Source organism: Rhinatrema bivittatum, chromosome 1 (assembly GCF_901001135.1).
Source record: "Rhinatrema bivittatum chromosome 1, aRhiBiv1.1, whole genome shotgun sequence".
Classification (NCBI taxonomy): Eukaryota; Metazoa; Chordata; class Amphibia; order Gymnophiona; family Rhinatrematidae; genus Rhinatrema; species Rhinatrema bivittatum.
In genome coordinates, this window is record NC_042615.1 from 788,285,794 (window position 1) to 788,308,650 (window position 22,857).

Genomic DNA, 22,857 nt, shown 5'->3' on the forward strand with positions numbered 1-22,857 from the left:
GTGTGACACACTTGCTCTGTAACATATACTTCCAGTGAAACAAGTGAAACCAATGAAACAAAGAGGGACTTTATTACTCAGCACTCCAAAAACATGGACAGATCTTGCTCATATTCAAGCCATCAGGAATCAAGAATCCTGATGTTTCCCAATGTTGGGAAACGTTGGGAAAACTCTGGCACATTGGAAAATGCTTTTATGTGTGTTCAATGAGCAACCTAAAGACATGACCCTCCAAGGGAACTATTATTGTCGATATTGTCTGGTAACGGGGAAGTGTATGCTGTGCCCGCTGTGAAGGTGGTATACATATAACAGGAATATCATTGTGCATTATGAACCTGTGCTCTGGAGTGAAGATAACACAGTCAGCAAGGAAGCTTTTATTCCTCTATGGCTTACAAGTAACTTGTGAAAATTATAATCGATATATAACGAACTCACAGTCTATGTAAAAATACCATTGTTAGAAAGAAGAGTGATCACTTCAGCAATTTTTGAACATTTTGACATCATGGATGTTCATCTCAACATTTTATGTCCTTAGATTACAACTTCAATATCACTTGACTATGCCATTTTTTTCAACTGATATTAGCTAAGTGCATTTTTTCCTCTTCATTTTTGGGACAATAAGTTGAATTTTTTATTGGTTACCTTGGAGAGCATTGTCTTTTCTAAAGATTGTGATTTAAAGGTTGCTATTCATTTTTGGGTATTGGGGATTGTGTGATTGTTTTGTATGAGTGTTGGGCACTTTAAATTTCATGCAGAATTCAATAGACTTGTCGGCAGAAACAGAGTAAGCTATGATATAATCAAGTAAGTTGTGATGTAATAATAAAGATTTCAAGATAACATTTTATATTTTCATGAGATTATATTATAACTAATCTTAGATTATACTGTTCTAGTGTGTTGGGATTACTAGTCATATTTAATAGAACAGTAGTAGCGGTCCATTTGGTAGATACTAGTGTCAAAGTCATCACAGTTTAAGAGTAGAGACTTGACAGCCTAGAAAAAAATGTATCACAGCCTGATAAATTCCAGTTTTTCCTGGTTGCTAAAGGGTATTCCCTTTGGTTCTGGCTGTTAACACCATTCCTGCACCCAGTTGGTGAGATATATCGGTGTAGCAAATTAATGTGCATTCAACCTCTTCTTGGTCGCTTCAGGTATCAGTTATCACTTCAAGATTAAAACAGGAGATGTCGGAGGTGCCAGCTCTGATTCCAAAGTCTTTGTAAAGCTGTACGGTGAAAGAGGGGACACAAACAAGCAATTCCTTTTAGTTTCTGATAATGACCTGGGTGACAACTTTGAGCGTGGCCGAGTGGATGAGTTTACTATTGTCACAATGGACATTGGGAAGGTAAGCAAAAGATGCAGATTACTAGATGAATACTTGTACTGCTTTTTAATTTTGAGGTTATATTACGACAAAGCAGATAACATACTATTTGCAATCTCTTTCTCTGAGAAACAAAAACCTATTTTTTTCTTTGGTAAACGGGAGACAGAAGCACAAATAGAGAATTCAATTTAGATATATTTTTAAGTAGTATAATAAGCCACACGAGCCCTCAGCTGATATCCAATTTATTTTCACATCACATACAAATACTCTTCTGCCTCTCTGACATTTGGAATCCAAACGGTGGTCATTTTTGTAAGAATTTAGTCCTGAAATTCAGCATACAAAATGTTTTAGAAAATGAGTAGTCAAATGTAGTTTTCCCCTTAAAAGTTCTCAGTAACGGATAAGACTGAGGACTTGAGGTTAGTTTTTCATTAGCATTCTTTTTTCTTTTCTAGATCACCAAACTTCTGATTGGTCATGACAACGTAGGGATTCGAGCTGGTTGGTTCTTGGCCAGTGTTGTGATCCAGGTGCCTATACAAGGAAGGCAGTATACCTTCCCCTGTAATCGATGGCTGTGCAAGGATGAGGCTGATGGGAAAGTGGAAGTAGAACTGTACCCAAGCGAGATTTTGGAAATTGAGAAATGTAAGGAAGAGAGCAACCTGCCGGTCAAAGATGGATTGAAATACACATTTCTATCTGGGAAATGTTTTACCTTTTCATGTTTATGATTGCATTTTAATATTAGTGTTGTTTATTGCATATGCTTGGGTGTTTATATGACTTTGTATGTATATTCTGTTGTGACCCACTGTGAACATTGGATAGAGTGCCACAATATAAATATTATAGATAGATAACTGAATAAATGGATACAGATATGTACCATATTTTCTAGTGCATAAGTCATTCTGGTATTTAAGACACCCCCTGCTATAAATAGGAAGGTTATCATGCTAGCAGATAGGTCGCACTGGTGAGTGAGTCGCACCTCTTCATCATGCATGTGACTAAGCGACAGCAGCTGGAGGAGCATGCGCAATAGGTGGGTGGTGAATATGCCACTGACATGGTTGAGTTTGAGAGGCTGCAAGGAGGGAACGGTAAGGAAACGCTGAGGGCGAGAGAGATTAAAAAACCCAGCAGATACATTGCACCAGTATATAAATCATACTGACAAAAATTGGGGGGAAAAAACTGTGATTTATATCCTGGAAAATATGGTACATAGAAAGAAAGAGAATAAGAATTTTTTAAATAGATTTCATGCTGGAACCCAGCACCAGTATGCCCTTAAACCACTCAATAAATTTTACTGTTGAAGGAGGATTGTGACATTCTCCTTCCTGGGGCCATGAATGCAGCATTCCCATAATCCCCAATTCCTGCCAACCTGCGGATCATAAATTTACTATTTTTAGAGTGGACACTCAAGCTGTTACTTCCTCCTGGTTTTCTCACTCAATTACGTTCCTGCACAAATGCCCTTTTGTAATCCATATACACTCCTTTGTTATTCTTCCACGATGAAAATGATCTTCTAAAAAAAAAACCAACCCACACCCACAGGGAGGCGTTTAATATCTTAGGTGGAAGAGCTTACTACATCTTGGAGTGGAACAGCACCACCACTATGAAAAACAATTAAAAAAATGCAAAATTTGTACTCAGTACTCTCCCTATATTCATGCATTCAGGAGCAGGTACACGACTACCCGATTACTTTCCATGAGGCGAGCCTATGCAGTGTAAATGCTCATGAAAGGCGTGGAGTTCAGTTGGTTACAAGGAAGGATCTCTGTTTTAGAACCCCCCCTGTTAAGTGGTTTGTTTGTCACTCTACTGATAACTATTGTAGACTTTCTGTTTTACACTATAACAGTCAAGCCTGCTAAGTGTAAAGAAAAAGCTGAATATTACCCAAAACCAACATTTCAGGACTGAAGCATCGGTTCAGAGTAATACTTTTATATCCATAGTTTAAAGAGGCCAATTTTCTGAGGCAAGCCTATTTTCAAATGAAAACTCCCCACGGGGTTTCCCTTTAAAGGTTCCCGTGGTGGCCAGGGCCATGAGGAGTCGTCACCTTGTTTTTACAGGTTCAGACCATGCACACTGGCATTCTGCCCAGGGGCTCTGACCTGGGGCGGGGGGAGGGGGGTGGCTAATCTCATACAAACTCACACAATTACTGGGAGTATACCTGGGGGCTTGAACCCAGGAGCTTATCACCTACACAGAGAGCCACACACAAACTTGGATTCGGTTCAACACGGTTCCAGGTAAGAAAGTAAGTTTATTTGAGCGATAGGAGGATAGAGCAAATAAAATCAGATCGTATAGAAAACGTAATGCTGGATAATAACCATTGCTACATAGACATAAAAAGCTTACATTTCCAAAGGATCAGCAGTACCATCATGTCCAGGGTTCTCTCTCTCCCCTCTCTCTGTCTTCCCTTATACACTACAAAACCTTATGAAAAGCAACCGCGTTCCCTCCCTCTGAGTTCTTATCAGTTTCAGAAACAGCTGTGCGGCCTTGATTCTCTCTCTCAGGCTTTAGTATAAGTTAATTGCTAGTTTTCTCATCATAGACTTAGTGGAACAACTAAATAAACAGACTCTTGCCTGTTCGTAAACATTTCACAGTGCAAGACAGTATACAGGAGTTCTCTCAGAGGTTGGCCTGTGGCCTTCAAACTAGTCTGTGTCTGGATGAAAACTCTGAATCCATACGGCCTATCCTCTATATACATCCTCAGCAAAAAGTAACAAAAAATGACTCCAACACTTGTGTACTCTGCAGATGCAAAAGTGCATGGTGGAAAGCAAGCATGGGGATATCTGAATAAAAGCCCTGCCCCATTTTTCACAGGAAAAGGACACATTTTCTGGAACGCGCATGGTCTTTTCCTCACAGAAAGAGGCAGCAATTTTTAAAAGTGTTTTTTTTCCCTCTGGGTAGACACCTGTTTACCTGCAAAAATCCCTCTGAAAATAGCTTCCTTAAAGTGTGATTAACTATTATCACGTGAATCTTGTAGCAGGCCTTGTACCTTTTGTCTTGGGGAAAAAATAATTTTCTGGAAAATTTTTTTTTTTTTTATTAGACATTTGTGGATGCTTCATGCAGTGTAGCTGCTGCTTCTGCTTCTATCATTTCAAATTTATTCTAGGCAAATATGATCCTATGGCAGATTTGTCATTAAAAACCTGAGGTCATTAAGTAATGGGGGACCTGGCAGCTTCCTTATTATTGCTCCTTTTGTACTTTCAGCTGAATTGGAAGCAAGGCTGGGGATCTGGTACCATGAGCCTTCGTTTGCAGCTACCTGTGGATTTTTTTCCATGCTTTTACAGTTTGTCTCCTCCCAACTGATGTTTAGTCCAATTATTGCAGTGACGCTCCTGGGCTGGGGGAATGCATTCCCAAGGACTCCTTCTGGAACTCTGCAATCATAGGTCCTGAATCCTGGCACTAGGTGTCACCCTTGAGTAACAGCCAAGACTTCCTCCACCAGCATTCCTGGCTCTGGCCATACTGGATAGCAGAAGATCCAACATGGGGCTCAGACCAGGGAGCTGGTGCCTGGCAGTGCATAGCAACCTACCAACTGAGCCACCAGGCCAGCTCCTTGATTGTGTTTCTTCCAACTGCAAAAGACATTGCCTCCATCCCGATCTGTAGATGTATACTAGCATTGCCTCGAGGTTAAGGAGATAGACATTTTTTTTTTGCCATTCTCACCCTGACTCATCGGTCTAGACTGAAAATGATTCCTTCTTTTGTTACAGATTTCTTTCTCCACTTAAACTTGTCCTCGATCTCACGCTTGCACACTTTTGACAATGGGTTCCCTCGCTGGAGTTTCACAGTAAAATCCTTTTGTCTTTCCTTAAGTGATCAACTATGAGGTGATTGTAACAACTGGAAAGGTCCGAGGAGCAGGCACCAATGCCAAAGTCTTCATGCAGCTTTACGGTGAGAACGGGAAATCGGAAGAGATCGTCTTGAAAAGCAGATCCAATGATTTTGAAAAAGGAGCAGTTGATACATTTAAGGTATACATAACACACTCCTAGTTGTAGACGTCTGTGTTGTTTTAGATAAAGCTGATTAGAGGCAAACTATAGTGACAATTCTGAATAGATGATGGGACCTCTGTAGCTGTAGTAATACTTATCCTTCAATGATTTCAGTTTAATTGCTATGATAGTATAATGCAGGGATTAATGTGTGTCCTGTCACTAGTGTTTAATGTCTAAGGAAAACCACTTGGTTGCCTATATAACTGGTTTGTAAGATTTATGTTATCCTTTCGAATTTATGTGACAGTCTCAGTGTTGGTTCTCGCTCTCTCTGCAGCACTATTGTGCTGTCTGGAAGGGCTGGTAGGTCTGTGGCTAAGGAGGTGCTATGTGTTGGCAAGAAGATTTGTCAGGCAAAATTGTGATCACTATGATAAAGGTTGAAATATGGATTAATCAGTAGCAGGGCGATGCTCCATAGTTTTTACACGGGTAAATGCATATTTACCCACATAAAAATACAGTTGGATATTTCCATCAAATCACACCCCTCCATCCCCAATATGTGGATAAAAGTAGTGCAGATACCTTTTAGCCACACAAAAATGTGGGTAGGGTTAGGCTGGAGAATTGAAAAGTACAAGTGGTGAGTTAGTTTTTATTTATTTCTTCAGTATATATATAAACCACTTAATCTTATAAAAGCTGCAGAAAATAGAAAAGAACTGTCCTACAACCATAGAATACAAACTAGCATAATAATAACAAAAACACAACAGACAGCATTCGGCAGACAGTTAAATTTATAATGCACCAGTCTTCAATAATAATGATTTCAAAGCAGAAGTAAATAGCTAGGCCTTATTACGCTTATTGAAGCTTAAAAAATCCCTCATGATCTGTTGCTCTTTGGGAATGAAATTTCACAAAGAGAAAGCTTTCTTTCTAGATTCCATCGGATGCAATTCTTTTGGAGAGAGGACTGCCAGAACAAGGTTTTGAGCGGACAAGAGAGTTCTTACAGGACTGCAAACCGTTAATTTAGCCCTTAAATAAGCATGGGCCGTTATGCTTTAAAACGCTATGAATCGTGCTCAAAACTTTCAGTTGCGCATGAAAAGTCAGTGCAGCTAGTGGAGGGTTTTCAGTCCAGGTGAAATAGTCCCAGAAGGATGAGAGCAACTATATTCTGCACATACTGTCACCATGCGTACTTTGTGGGCACTGACATTGTACCAGCTTCAAAGCGGGCACATAGTTCAGAGATACAAAGGTGCATGCTGCCCGTATTTTCAAAGGCCCGCAGGTACAAAACACCATGAACAGTATCAATGTTTCCCACCCCTTTTGTGGGGGGGCTTTCCCACATTATATAATTTGGTCTGTATTGCAAAGTAGAGGAGTAGAAAGCAGCAGGAAATAACTACACCTTTTTTCTGTGTCAGTTGTGCCCGCGTTAGCTGTGCGTTACCGACCGAAAAGGATTTCTCGCAAATAGAAGTTCGGGAGAGGGGAGGGAGGGAGGGAGAGAGAGAGAGAGCACTGTAAGAGAGGGAAGTATTACCTTGGGGTAAGGTCTGGGTGGTGGAATAGATTTTGGGGGCCAGTTTTACATACACAGTCAGAGGTACGAACAGCAAAGGTGCCATCAGTGAATCAACTCCTCTTTTACCTTTCATCACTCCAAATGACAGAAAATCTTCACTGATGGCACCTTTGCCATTCGTACCTCTGACTGTGTATGTAAAACTAGCCCCCAAAACCTACCCCGCCGCCCAGACCTCACCCCAAGGTAATAGTGCCCCCCTCTTACAGTGGTATAAATAGTAGAGTCACATATTGGTCCCTACAGAAGTGCTTGTTCTCTCTCACTCTCTCTCTCTCTCTCTTTCATTTGCAAACAAAACTTTTTGTGAAAAATAACACAGGTGCAATAAATGTATCATGCGTTGCGGAAAACAACGTCCAAGTCTGCCTCCACCATTATGGCCTGCAGGTCTTGGATTTTATTGCCCAAACTGCAAGCATTTGTAGTCATAGCTTTCCAATTTTTCTCCCTTGCTATGTTGGACTTCCTAGGAACCTTTTCTGTTTTTTTTGAGCTGAAAGATTTTGTTATTTTCACTTCGCATGTCCTTCACAGGTCTTATTCTGCCAGAACCTACTGTTATGCAATTGATTTTGGGTTTTTGAATCCTGGATGTCTGATAACTCTGTGGGAGTGGGGGTTGAGGTACAAGTTGCTGTAAACTTGGGGAAGGTGGGTGCCTGCTTGTCACATGTCTAGTTCTATCAGAGCCCACTGCAAAACATTTTTTCCTGGGATTCCGTAACCGCTGTGGGAGATGAGTGACAAATGATAGATATTTCAGGGATGGGGAGGTTAATTGAATCCTGGCCAATTGCTCCCTTAGATGGATCAGCTACATTTTAATTTTAGACAGCTGAAGGCAAAACGGACAACCCTTGGTTCTCCCAAATGAAAGGCCTTGGGACATAAGCACCACAATTGTTGCATTGAATTAAAGCCATTCTCTCTGATTAATTAAAATCCTAAAGATAAGGTAAGCTACAGTTAGTCCCTAGCAAAGACTTTTAATAGGTATTTGAACTAAAAGTATGTGTTATCCAGTAAAGATTAATAGGCAGAATATGCAAACCAAATTTTACAAGCAATATGACAGTATAAGTTGTATCTAGGCTGTAAGGAACTACTAAGTAATTGGGATGAGGCAATTGAAGCTAATTATTTAGAAGACCAGGGAAGAGTATATATGAAAGTAAAGCCAGGGGTGGGTGGATAGAGGGGCAGGAAGGGAGGGAAATAAACAATCTTCCCCTTTCTAACAGACAAGGCACAATCTTTTGCTAATATAAGTAACTCCTCCCTGTTACACCCCCCTCCCCTCCCAACCACCACTTAGCGGGTCGCTCAGCGCAGCCAGTTATTCAGCCACTGCCACTTAGCCATATAAGCTGGGTAACATCAACAAGAAAAACATATAAGTAAAATAATAAAATCTGGGTATTCTAAACTCAGAATCTTACACTGTCCAAAACCATTACTTACCTTCCAAGATTTCCACACAGTCCTACAAACACTAATATTTTCGAACCTGGACTATTGCAACTTACATCTGTTGGGCCTTCCCGCAAGCACAATTAAACCCCTACAACTTCTCCAAAATACCTCAGCAAGACTCCTCATAGGAACTAGAAAAATTGATCATATTATATCCCTTCTCTAATCAATCTTCACTGGCTTCCAATAAAGTTCATAAACCATTACAAAGTTTTAGCCCTCATCTTTAATATCATAAACAGCTATGACACATCTCCTCCAGGAATAACAATAAAAAAAGCTACAGCCCACAAAGAGATCTCAGATCTCAAATAAAAATCTTCATACAATTCCTTCAAATCTGAACACTCATCTAACCCAGATAAGAGAACGAATGTTCACAATAGCAGGACCCAAACTATGGAACAATCTACCTGGATCAATAAGACTGTTAATGGAAAAAAAAGAAATTCAAACAAGAACTTAAAACCTGGCTCTTCAGAAAAGCCTGCAAACTAATGTAAAGAAATAGCAAAGAAGCCACTTAATGAACATTATTATTCCTGAAATATTACTTCTTCTCAGCACAGCAAATATTTGACTAAAATGTATTCAAAACTGAAACAGTAAAAATCAATATTACATTGTTAACTTTGAATGTTTTGATTATTCAATAGTATTAAAATAAATACAATTACTGTAAATAAGAACCTGTTATACAATGTAATTGAATGCAATTTATGTGAACCGTTGTGATCTTCTGTTGGAATGACGGTATATAAAAAACATAAATAAAATAGTAAATAGATAAATAAGTCGCCAGTTATCCAGCTAAGTGGTGCTAAATATTAGGGCCGGTATGTTTAGCGATCAGGATTATTTGAAACTTGAAATCATAGTTGTCACATTGGTAATTTTGTACAATTTTGAGGATATTAAACACAAAAGCAGCTTCTCGTGACTTCTGTGCTTAAGAACATCTCTTCCTTCGCAGATAGAGGCAATGGACGTCGGCAAGATTATTAAACTTCGGATTGGTCATGACGGTGATAATTTTGGTGATGGCTGGTACCTAGAGACTGTGACCATCAAGCGACTTCAGATGAAAATTGCAGAGACTGACAAGAAGAAGAAGAAAAAGAAGAAGAAATCTAGTGAGGAGGAAGAGGAGTCAAAGGAAGAAGAAGTTGTAGAAACGTACAACTTTGTGGGCCAGCGCTGGCTGGCCAGAGATGAAGGTGATGGGGAACTGGTTGTGGAGCTGTTGCCTGAGGATGCCTCAGAACTTGAAGGTAAATTTACAATACTGAGCAGTGATCTTAAACTGCATGGCAGAGCTCAGCAGTTTTTAAGGGAAAAGCTTTTATTTTCAGTGTTTCATAAAAAAAACAAAACAACATTGAGAATAAGAGATGATACAGCGGTTTTTAACTCAAGTGAACAATATCTTTTGTTCACGAAGAGTCTTGAAAAGGAAGGTGTTTTGAGTGCTTTGCTAAGTGTTGATGAAGAAGGTGAAACTTTGGTTTGCAAATCTAGTTTCATGAGAGATGGGTGTGAAATATTTTTAAATATTTCAGTATATGCTAGACTCAGGGAGCATAATTTTAATACATGCACGAGCATGCTAATGAGCATATGTAGATGGGCACGCATTTGCAATTGCATGTATTTGTTATCATGTGTGCAAATATGCGCACACAATACGAAATACACTTAAATCAACCCAACCACATGCTCGCTTATCTAAAATATATGTGGCATGGATTTTCAACAATACTAGATAAGTAGCGTATTATCACTTATCTGGCTATATTACTTAGCCGAATAAGTAGTTTTTTCAGACCACCACCTCTTATCCGAAGAAGTCAAAATTTATCCAGATAAGTGGTGGAAATCTCCTAGATGTGACTATTGTGCTCCTAATTTTAAGCAATACATGTGCAGATTTAACCCACTTATTTTCCTTAGCACTTGGCTTTTATGCATGTAAGTCATCAAATTTTGTAACATGCTCATGTGAAGGAAATTACCAATTTTACCCTCCTGATTCTTCAGCTGGAACTCCCTCCAGCTTACCCTGACCCCTCATCCAGTCAGTATTTGGCTATAAAGAATTTTATTTTCACTTACACCAGATAATTAGCAGGTGTAAATTCATGCAGGTAACGTGTATACATGTCGCTTTGGCAACTTATATATGTAAATGTTGGTCCCTCCCTGGAATGACCCTGGCCTGCCCACTTTTTTATATGAGCAAATCTATTCATGCCACCATTACTTGCACAGGTGTGTTTGAGGTTTATAAAATAGCATTTATGCGAACATATGCTATTTGTGCACGATGCTGCTAATTTGCATGCACACAACCCTTTCAGGTTTCAGCTATTTCCGTACAAGTTGGACTCTCAGGGATTGAGTTGCCCCAGAAGTTTGGGCCTCTCCTTTTGGAATAGAGTTTGAATATTGGGTTATCCTGAAGACCTACTGATGTAAAGGGGGATATTCAGATGCTGCTTTCAGATTTGGAACATAAGAGAAAGTTATTCTAAAGTGCCCAAAACAGAATATTTGGAGCATGCGGCAGGTGGAGTCCATTATCACTCTTTGTTCTACCTCTGACCCCACCCCAAAGGGTTACACACTCACTTAGACATGTGACTTTTATTCATCTCCAGGTGGCAGCTGCCTGAAAGACATTCAGGCCGAGACAGTAAAGTTCGCGGGAGAGCACAGGCCAGTGTCCTGTGCGCGCGATTCAGTAAACCAAAATATTTAAATTAGGGCCTGTGGTAAAAAGAGGCGCTAGGGACACTAGCGCGTCCCTAGTGCCTCTTTTTGGACAGGAGCGGCGGCTGTCAGTGGGTTTGACAGCCAACGCTCAATTTTGCCGGCGTCGATTCTCGAGCCCGCTGACAGCCACGGGTTCGGAAACTGGACGCCAGCAAAATTGAGGGTCCGGTTTTCAACCCGCAAGCCGCCGTCTGATTTTAAATTTTTTTTTTATTTTTTACTTTTTTTAACTTTTGGGACCTCCGACTTAAGTCGGAGGGTGCACAGAAAAGCAGTTTTTACTTACTGTATCGCGTGGGAATGACTAATAGGGCCATCAACATGCATTTGCATGTTGATGGCCCTATTAGTCAAAAACGCGCGTCCAAATGCCGGTTAACAGTGTGCTCCACCGGAGCGCATTGTACTGTATCGGCCTGATTGTTACTAGGATTCATATTAGGGGAAGTAGAAGAAGGGATCCGCTTTCTGGAACCTATAAATAATCTTAGTTATTCAAGAGTAAAAAAAATATAACAATCGGCATTAAACTTAATGATACCTTTACATGGGTATCTCAACAAAAAAGATGCACCTAAAGACTGAGTTTCCTGACATAAAGGGGTCATTTTCCAAGGAGTTACCGCGGGAGTTAATTCCGCAAATCGCGCTAACAGCTGTTAACGTGATTTGCGAATGCAAATTTTTAATTTTGTATTCAGGGGGCGGAGTTGGGGCAGAGCATATGTAAAGTAGGAAAGAGTTTTCGTGTGCCGCGAAACAGCCGCAGTGTTAGCGCGGCTCCTAACGCGGCCAATAGCTACAACTCTTTCATTTGCGGTACGTTGTGCGCTAGAGGCCGGTAAAGGTTTATCGCGGTTCACGATGTTTCCAGACAGCCTTGATGGACACTCTACCTGGGCAACAACAAGCTAGGTGGAGAGAACATTGTCCAAATCTCACTCCGAAGGCCATCAAATCTTCACAAGAGACCACTGTTCTGTTCGTACGTCTCACGTTGAATGTCAAGGTGGCCTCTAACCCCCTACACTAATACCTAAACCTCACCTCGAGTTACCAGGTGGGCCTCCCATAGGGATACAAATACCTGTCTAGGGAAGAGGCAATATAGAAAGTCTCTCTCTCTCTCTTTCTCTCTCTCTCTCTCTCTCTCTCTCTCATATATATATACACTGAAACAGGCTGTCTGGAAACATCATGAACCATGATATATACTGGCAATGTAGCTCAAATTGGGTTAATAGCATGATTTGTGCTAAGAGTGTGTTGCATAGCTGTTATTGCAATATACATGCTTATTAGCATAAGGTAACACCCCTTTATGCGATATTGGAAAATGAGGCCCAAAGCTACCCTTTCTCCTCTCCTGAGTAGCTTTAGCCAAGTTAGGGAAAATTTGTACGAACTGACCCAGAATATAAACCCCCATATTCTGAAAATAACTACATCAAGGTTTTATCTTGTTCATACACAAAAGAGGCCAGTAACGTTACCCTTTCGATAATAAGTTTCCCAAATCAAGTGGAGGTTGCACCTCATTAACTCTAGGACGTTGAAATGGAAAAACATAACTTTGTTGAAAGAAGGAAAATTCTCTGGGGAAATATGTAATATTTCAGTGAAGTACTTCCATGGTGTAACTCTTGGCAATTCTCCAATAACTCTAGGAAAGTTTAATAATCACAAGTTTAAATGCCTTAAACGATTTTCAATGGATTTTACTTTCCTAGTTAAAACATTACGTTCCTGGATTAGTGAAGCATTACCATTCTGGATGGATTTCATATCATCTTCCAAGATTTGAAACCTATTAGTATGATGAGCTGTCAATTAGGAGTTATGATCCTGAGTCAGGTCATCCTATTTTGAAGAAATTGAAGAAACTTTGGAGGAACACTAATGAAAATCTGAGCCCAGTTTAGATACTAGATCCCAAATGGAGTCCAAAATCACCATGGCTGGCTTGGGGAAAGAAGCTACAGTGGGCTTTCCAGGTGATGTAATGGAGCAGGGAGGCACTAAATTGCCATAATAGCAGAAAAAGTGGACTCACCGCCCGAAGAAACACCAAATTGGAAAGTTCCTGGATGGTCCACAATAGAGCTCACTGCCACCGATGTCGAAGCCTGAATTCCAACCACTCCTCCCACGGCATCTCCCTCTGAAGCGGCTCTGATGAAATCATCATCCAGAGATACGAGTCCCATAAAGGGGGAGGAGAAGCATTGTGCCAGTTGTGATGTAAGATCTCCAGATGAAGCTGATGCTCCTCTCGCAGACCCGCCAATGGGGATCCTGTCCCCTGACACAGGAGAGTCGGCAGCAAACTCATTGATGGAACGCTGACCTGGGAGCGGGCGGGTTGCAGAGGGAAAAACCTGAACTCTGCATTTCCGTTTAGGTGGTATGGCAATATCAAAGAAAAAAAGCAAGTAGAGCGGAGCAGCACAGAGCTATGCTACCTACATGCTGCCATCTTGACTCCTCCCCCCTCCCAAGGAGAATGTTTAACTGGTTAGATTTATACATTAAAAAAACAATTTTAACACACAAATATTTTGAATATCGACCTCAATGTAATCAAAAAATTGCAACTTTGTTAAGCTATTTAAAAAGTCTTCATCCTGATATCTGTTTCCCCTGAACAGACATGCAAGGCAAGTCTTTTATAAATGGGTCAGTAAAACTTAGTGGAAGCTGTCAATCTTCCATGTCTAAAAATGTCCATTCCTTTGTGTCTGGCATGTTTGTCAACATGTCTTAGTGCAGATTGGTACAGAATCCCTGTACCAATCTGCAAAAAAGAATATGAACAATGCTTCCTTCCTATTGGACAGGTCATTTTCCCAGTATGTGAGATGGATATGTTGTAGGAGTGAATGTGTGAAAGCAGAGCCGCCTTTAATATGTCACTGCTGCTGGGGATATAGGACAGGGAATACAATGCCAGAGCCCTTGTGAATGACAGGTGAGGCTCCAGTGTTGAGAGCTGCTATGCTGATTTATATTGATGTGCGGAAAGAGATTGAGTTCATCACAGCAAACAGAGATTAAGGATTACATGGAGACCATTTGTGGATAGATTCATGTGAATGATTTCCTTTTATGGACAGGACAACTACAAATAAAGGATGAAGGATTATATTCTACACAAGATGCTCTTGTATGTGTCCCTTCGATTAATGATGTCAGACTGGAACTAGAAAAAAGGCCTTTTCAGTTGTGGGCCCTGATATTTGGAATAGCATCCCTTGGGAGTTGAGATTTTTAGGAAAGATTGCAAGGCCTAGATTATATTCTTGCTTTTAATTAAATGTTATCTGGTGGTTATATTTAGCTGCCTACCTTGCTTGATTGTGATAAATTCACAGTATTGTTTTGCATATTTTAGTTGTTTTTTGAGTTGTTTTTTATGTCTGTTTTGTTGGGTCTTTTTATGTTATTATATTGATCACTATGGGGTAGATTTTAAAAAAATGCGCGTTCGCGTACTTTTGTTGGCGCACCAGTCGCAAACAAAAGTACACTGGATTTTAGTAGATACGCGTGTATCTTCTAAAATCCAGGATCGGCGCGCGCAAGGCTGCCGATTTTGGGCAGCCGGCGCGCGCCGAGCCGCGCAGCCTGCCTCCATTCCCTCCGAGGCCGCTCCGAAATCGGAAATCGTAGCGACCGGGACCGCAACATCTTGGTGTCTAACCCCAAACTTTGATGACATGTCTACATCCCTTCCATTACCAAAACAATTCTCTCAGAGAAAGCACACGTGCACCATACCAATGGTGGTTATGCATGGTTTTGTTGCTTCTTGAAGACAAAGCTCTTTGAGAAAGCATTTGGGCTGTGTTATGTTTTTTCCTTTCTGCATTATTTTATTTACTTTATTTTTATGGTATGTTGGATGGTTAATTAAATTATGAATTTGCCTGTAGCCATCCATATTTTGGTTTCAATTTTAGCACTGGGTTAGGGATTGGCTCTTATGGGCTTTAGGTCTCTATGTTGATTGCTAAGGTATATTTATGTGTATTCCTTTTAAATTACTTTTTATAAATTTGTTGGTATTGATACTTTTATTTCATTGTTATTTGACTGTATTATTTTGCTATTTCTCAGCTTAACATAAAATGGGGAAACGAGTAAGAAATGTGTTAAATAAATAAACTCATTCAGTAAGTGCTGGTTTCTGGTCTCTTAGGGGACTGCTTCAGTAAAGCTTTCCTGCTATTCTGTGTCTACGGGGAAAAAACCTCAGTGAATCTTTCTCTGCTCACTGCCTTTTACAGAGAACACCTACGAAATCCACGTACTTACTGGGAGTGTTTTGGGGGCCGGTACTGATGCCAACGTCTATGTGACCATCTATGGAGAAATAGGGGACACTGGTGAGCGCCAACTGAAGAAGTCAAACCACCTGAATAAGTTTGAGAGGCGACAGGTATGGTTTTTACTTCCACTAAGGCAGGTGACGCACACATGGTTGTCTTTGACCTAGGTTTTCTGTCATACTTAATAGAATACAGTTATACCTTTAGCAAAGTATCTTTCAATCTTGTGACAAAATCAACATTTTTGAGGGTCCAATGTCCAGAATGAGCTGCAATTAGTCATCCCCTATATGAAAAATCAGCCTTGTGAAACCCCCTTTTTAGGAATTACTGAGTCCTGGAGCCAGACAGCTCTCAACAGGCTCCAGAGGCCGATTTTGGCAAGGAGGAGGGTTCAACATACAGGGCCCAAGGTGCCTGGGATGGCTCAGTCTCTCCCTGTCAGTGGTTTTGCTAGGAGATTGTCTCTCTAGTACTCAAAAGACCTGCACGGGACTATTAAGAACATAAAATATGTCATACTGGGTCAGACCAAGAGTCCAACAAGTCCAGTATCCTCTTTCCAACAGTGACCAATCCAAGTCAAAGGTACCAGGAAAGTACCCAAACATTAGATAGATCACAAGCTACTATTGCTTATTAATTATCGTAATAGTAGTTTATAGATTTTTCCTCTAGAAATTTATGTAAACCTTTTTTAAACCCAGTTACACTAACTGCTGTAACCACATCCTCTGCAATCAATTCCAAAGCTTAACTATGCACTGAGCGAAACATTTTTTTTTCGATGTGTCTTAAATGAGCTACTTGCTAACTTCATGGAGTGTCCCCTGGTCCTTCTATTATCTGAGAGAGTAAATAACCAGTTTCCATTAACTCGTTCATGTCCCTTCATTATTTTGTAATGCTGGGGTGTTCCAAAATCAAAATTTTACTGTAATCAAGTCTCAAAAATAGAAAAACAGTAACCAGCCAGCCTCCGATTGATCTTCCAAAGCAAATTCAAAAGTGTTTCTGTCACAAGTCTGCATCTCTGTTCAAATGCTGTGTGAGACAACTAGCACCTGGGCTACCCTTCTTTCCCAGGGGGAAAAAGGGGCTCCAAAATGGGTACTGGGTTTCTCACTCCTCTCTGATGGTACAGGGGCCTCTCTGATACAGTCCCCCAAAAACCCCACATTCCTCTTACATTTCTTACAGGCAGGAATGGTGACACCGAAAATTCCTCCCAAACAAAATAGGAGCAACATTTCTCCAACAGCACTGACCTTTCAGGGCCAAGTCACTGCTGTCCCCCTTGTATGGGCAGTAGGATCACACTATTCTCTCTTGATTACCCCTCCAGGCAGGGGAAAAAAAATCCTCCTGGAAGCTGGTAACCAAGTCTCTCCGCACAACCAAAACTCTACACAAAAACTCTTCCACTTCTTTTTCTGGGGACAATCCCTTCCAGACCATGGGGTGCTAGAGAGGGAGACTGCATTTCTCTCTCTCTCTCTCTGTTCTCCAGCCGTGAGGCCCAAGAGTTGTTAGAGACTCAGAACTCCGAAACTCTCCTTCTCCTCCAAAATCAACTCAAAATGGCCACACCTATTTACTCTTCTGTCTGCATTTATTCCAGTTGGGTGGCCGGTCCCTGCAGTCTGAAAGGAAGTGCTGGGAAAAGCTTGGACTCTCCTCGCTGGTCCTAATAGGAGCAACAGGGTTTAGGGATCTAGGGGGTCCCTTATATCTGCATGGATTTTTACCCCTTGGGACGAATGTAGCCCCTCTGCTTGTTAAATCATATTCATTGGCCGAGAGCCTTCCTTTCATTTGCATATTTGGATAATGAGGAAATTAAAAGCTTCTCAGGGGCCAAGCGTTTTGAGAAAGTCTTTGGTTGGAAAGTCTTGTCATGGGGTCTGTGGCTTTTTTCATTTCATTCGAATCACATATTTAGCCATTATAAATCACAATTATTTTATTATCTGTGCGAGTTGTTTATCACATTACAGTTTTTCTGTTTGAACCAACTGTAAGAACTTTTTCATTTTTCACTAACTTGATTTTTCTTACCTCTTATTTGTAAGTTTGTATCCATCCTTCACAGTTGTAAACGCTTTTCACTCTTCTGTACTCCATTGTTGTGCTTGACATAATGCACGTTGCATTTGAGATCTACCAGCCCAACTAAAAAAGCTCAGAAAACAATCATCTATTCATGATAAAGCAAAAAAATGAACTTGGTGTTTCAAATATGATACAACATCAGAACATAAGATATACTATGCTGGGTAAGACCAAATGTCCAACGAGCCCAACATCTTGTCTCTAACAAACTGGATCACATATATCCAGCAAATTCAGAGAGTAGATCAGTTCCTTCTTGTCCACTGCCAGGGTTAAATGGTGGCTAATAATTGTTTATGGACCTTTTCTCCAGGAACTCATCTAAACCCCTTTTAAACCCAACTCCACTAATCGCCATTTCCTCCAGCAACAAATTCCTCAGTTACATTGGATGTTGAGTGAAAAATACTTTGTCTCATTTGCTTTAAATTTTCTGTCTATTAGTTTCATCGCATGTCCCCTAAGTACTATTTGAAAGGGTAAATAAGTATCTGCCATTTAACTTTTCCATCCCACGCATGATTTTATAAACCTATATCATATCCTTTCTTAGTCGTCTCTTCTCCAAGATGGAGTCCTAACCTGCTTAACCGTTTTTCATAAGGGTGCTGTGCCATCTTCTTTATCATGTTTATTGCCCTTCTCTGAACCTTTTCAAGTTACGCTTTATGGGCCAGATTTTAGTAGCTATGCGCAGGCGTAGATTTGTGCATGCAACCTGGCTCGCACAAATCTACACCCGGGGTTGGCGCACGCAAGGGGGCCTCAGAGGGAACTTTCCTTCTGCCCCCCCCCCCCCACCTTCCCCTCCCTTCCCCTACCTAACCCGCCCCCCAGCCCTACCTAAATCACCCCCCCCCACCTTTATTTTATAAGTTGCACCTGCCTCTGGGCCAGCGCGCGATCCCCCGGTATGGCCGCTGTGCCGGAGGCCTCGGTCTCGCTCCTGCCCTACCCCCAGACCGCCCCGCCCACTCCTCGCCCCTTTTTTAAAGCCCCGGGACATACATGCGTCCTGGGGCTTGCGCACGTCGCCGGGCCTATGCAAAATAGGATCGGCGCGCGCAGGTGCATTTCAGGTACCTAGCTACCTGAAATGCACACAGTGCGTGCAAGGCCTGGCCATGCATGTAACCCACGGTTTTTTTATGCCCATGGCCCTTTGAAAATTTACTTGAATATTGTCTCTTGCCTAAATTCAGAATCTCTTTTTGCTGCTAAACCCTGGCCACAACAGCTACCACAGAGTTTGTCATTTGTCATGGAATTACATAGCACATTTCTGCTACCTCCTCTTCTCCATCTCACCGCCATTGTGGCCATCTTCTCTTCCGGCAGCTGCAAGCAGCATCTGCTCTGTATTGCTACGCCCTTACCCCAACCATGGACTGCAGCCTCTGCATCTTACTGCCCCTTCTCCTCCCACTGCAGCTGCTGAAGCTATGAGGCAGGGGATGGGGGGGAGTGGCTCAGAAGGATATTGGAAGATGACAGTGGTAGCTGGAATCTGAATGAGAGATTGGAGGGGAGAAGGGACATGGACTTAAAGGCTGGGGGAAAGGAATGGATTGAAAGAGTAGAGGGGAAATGTCATAGAATGAGAGATTTGAGGGAGCAGGGGGAACAAGATGAATGAAAGTTTGGAGATGGGAGGAATGGAATGAGGGACTGAAGGAGAAGGGAAGGAGAATGGAGGGATGGAGTGAGAGGGAAGAGATGAGAAAAAAGAGGAGAGGGGAGGGAAGAGAAGTGGAGGAATGGGTAATAGACTAAAGTCGAACAGAGACAGGCTCGAGGTACATGTTCGAGGAGAACTACATGCAGTAATGAGAGTGGGATGGGGAAAAAAGAACCAGAGCAAAATAGAAAAGACACAAAAGAGAGAACAAAGAATGAAACGTTAAAATAAAAATAAAAGTATGAGAACTAAATTCATTGTGACCTTGGACAAATAATTTTATCTTCCAGTTAATTTATTAGTTTGTAGGCTGGGACAGAGACTCGTATCTATATGCAATTTGTTGTAAAGCACCCTTCTTCAGGATGCTGCATGACTGCTGAAATCATAATAATAGTCATAACAAAATAGAAAAAGGAAAGAGAATTTTACAAATTATTCAGAAGCCTGCAAAACCTTTTCTTAAAGTAAAATAATCAAAAGCTGAAGGGCTTTCATTAAAAGTCGGCTTTTGCACATATGCACAAATATATGTACACTTCTGCACCTATCCTGTAGAACTGACACACAGTTTCAAAAATGGAGCCATAGAATTCTCTAACCCTTTGCCATGGAATCTACCCATGAGCTGCCACAGAAAGCCAGAGACCATGTTTAAACTTATCAAGAGTCTTCACTGGCTTTTCCTGTGGATTTTGCTCCAACGCTTTCTCACCTTACTCTCTTCTTCACATATTTTTTCATCAGGGAAACAACATAATCCTTATTTTTCTAGTTTTCTCCCACACTTGCCTTTCTAGATGCCAGATTAGTGAGGTGTCTTCCAGGAGGAAGTGTCAGGTGAGTGAAGCCCCCTCTGGTGCTACTCTTTGCCTGGCCTGTGGATGGTATCAAAATAGTGGTAAATGTATATAGCGCTTTCCCAGGGCTTTGTCACTAAATATTTGCAAATTGCCTGAAAGCACAGCATCCTGAGTGGGTCCAGCAAGTCACCATCACATTTCAGCAACCAGAGAGAGGGCCTGATGTTACCGTCACTCTAGCCACAGCTGGCAACATCTCTCCATTGTGTGTTGCTTCTGCAGGAGGATATTTTCACCATCAAGGCCATTGAACTGGGAGTGTTGAAGAAGCTGCGCATCCGCCATGACAACTCAGGAGCCAACGCAGCTTGGTTCCTGGACCGAGTGGAGATCATAGACTGCAAAGACAGTACCACGTGAGCAGTGTTCTGAATTTCATTAATTCACTTAACTTTGTACATTTTTTATACACTACTTTGGAATCAAGCAAGGTCCAGTTTTGCTAATAACCAAGGTTACACAAATTGACGCATGCAAGATAGAACAGCAGTTCAGCTCAGGATTCCCAACTGGCTTCAGTTTTTCAGACTAGTTTCATCCAGTCCTGGCTTTACTTCACTGAACCCATGAACCTGTAGTCATGTTTTCCTAAAGAAGTTAGAACTATATATCCGTACAAAGTATGGGGTAAAACCAGGAATGGATCGAGCTGACTTGAAATTTAAAGATGGAACCAGTTGGCCAATTGTGTTTCTGTACCTGCATCCAAAAAAAAAAAAAAATCAGGTTTGGAAAATAAAATATACACGAGTCCTGAAACTGAAGACCATTTGGTTCCAGGGACAGATACAGTATAAGCTCACACAGTACGTTACTGTAAAAAATTGCAGGAATGGAAACTTTCAACAGTTACTCCAGTTTCTCCAATTACTCAGATTTCCTAGACTGAAGATAGTAGGGGTGGGAAGAAGAAAATCTTTGTTTTGTTTTTCTTTTCATTTTTACATTTATTTATTTAGTTATTTAGTTATTTATTTAGTTATTTATTCATGTTGATTACTTTTCTGTTAATAAAGCCCAAAGTGATGAACAACAAACTAAAATAATACATAAAACATAAAAACATAACAATAAAATCATACAAAATTCCCATTTCATTTCATCTAATGTTTATTTTGTTTATTTAGTTAAAAAAACAAAAATAGAAATTTAAAAAATAAGAAACAGTGCCTCCCAAGGCCTCCAATGCCCCCCACCCAAAAAGTGTGGGGGCCAGGATCCTGCCCAGTCCACAATTAACTGGTCTGGAGGGGATCCAGTGCTGAGGCCTAGGCCCGGACTGAAGTCTGGGCATTTTGTATAGCCTAGGCTGAGTTTGCAGCAACCTACAGCAACATAGGCCTATGCAAGGCCAAACCTTCAGCCTGGCCTAGGCGTCGGGACCAAGTTTCAAGACCTGGTCCTAACATCTAGGACCAGACTGAAGCCTTGGCCTTGTGTAGGCCTAGGCCACAGTAGGGTGCTGACACTTTGGCCTTGGCCCTAAGCAAGGCCCATGCTTCGAGGCCTGAACTCAACACCTGGGCCTTAGCCTAGAACAAGGCAGGATCCTGTTCTGAAAATGTGTGCCTGATGCTTGGGCCTCGGCCTGTACCCTTGCCTGACACCAGGATCCAACCCAGAGGCCGTGCCCCGATGCCTGGGCCTCAGCCTTGACCCAAGCCCAACACCAAGTCCCAGCCTATAAGCCAGGTCCCAACACCTAGGCCAGGGTACAGGTTCAGGCCCGATGCCACAGCCTGGTCCAGAGACCAGTTTCTGATGCCGGTGCCTTGGCCCAGATACAGGAAGGATGACAGGACCCAATGGAGGCCAGGTCTCGATGCTTGGGCCTTGGCCTAGATAGGGGTCCAGCCCAACCTGATGCCGCAGACTGGTCCAAAGATTGGTTTACGACACCAGGACCTCAGCCTGTACCCAGGTCCAAGGCTGGGGCTTGGCTTGGAGGCCAGGTCCTGATCCCGAGACCTCATCCCAGGGTAAGGCCCAGGCCTCAGAGTCATCTGTCTTCTTTCTTTTTTGAGGAAATGATGCCGTGCGCTTGGGAGGCACTGGAGTTAACTCTGGTGCTTCCTCCCCAGTGGAGGGCACCATTGTGATGTAGGGCAACCTAATTCTGTCTCCGGACAGTCACAGTATTAGGCCTGAGCCTCGGCACCAGCCTAAGCTCAGGCTTAGAGGTTGGGACTGAAGCCCTGGCATCAGGACCCGGTTTCTAGACTGGGCCACGGTGTCGGACTGATGCCCAGGCATCGGGTCCTGACCTCCTGGTCAGGTTCTAGCATCAGGCCTGGGTCCAGGCCAAGGCCCTAGCATCAGGACCTGGTCTCCGGACCAGGTCATGATGTTTGGCCTGGGCCTAAGCCGAGGATCAGGTATTGGGCTTGGGCTTGGACCACGACACTGGATCCCTGATGAAGCAGGTAATTATTTTCAATTTTTGGAGTGTTGGCCAAGGCCCTGGTATTGGGCTCGGGCCTTGGTCAAGACCCCGGTGTTGTGCTCGGCCTTAGGCTGCACTTTCTGCATCGGGCTGCGGAAGGCCCTGGCCTTGGGCCTAGGTTCAGGCCCCAGTGTCGCGCTTGGGCATAGGCTGAGGACCCTGATTTTGGCCTTGTTTGTTCC

General features: G+C 42.0%; 1 protein-coding gene across 1 annotated transcript in view; it reads left to right on the plus strand.

Moving 5' to 3' along the window:
* The window catches only part of LOXHD1 (lipoxygenase homology domains 1), a 557,082-nt gene that overhangs the window by 328,540 nt on the left and 205,685 nt on the right, over nt 1-22,857 (plus strand). Inside the window, exons 22-27 of the mRNA XM_029580624.1 lie at nt 1,179-1,375; nt 1,819-2,011; nt 5,270-5,430; nt 9,453-9,750; nt 15,538-15,689; nt 20,455-20,588. Coding sequence (XP_029436484.1) covers nt 1,179-1,375; nt 1,819-2,011; nt 5,270-5,430; nt 9,453-9,750; nt 15,538-15,689; nt 20,455-20,588 — 1,135 coding nt within the window. The remainder of the gene's footprint in view (nt 1-1,178; nt 1,376-1,818; nt 2,012-5,269; nt 5,431-9,452; nt 9,751-15,537; nt 15,690-20,454; nt 20,589-22,857) is intronic.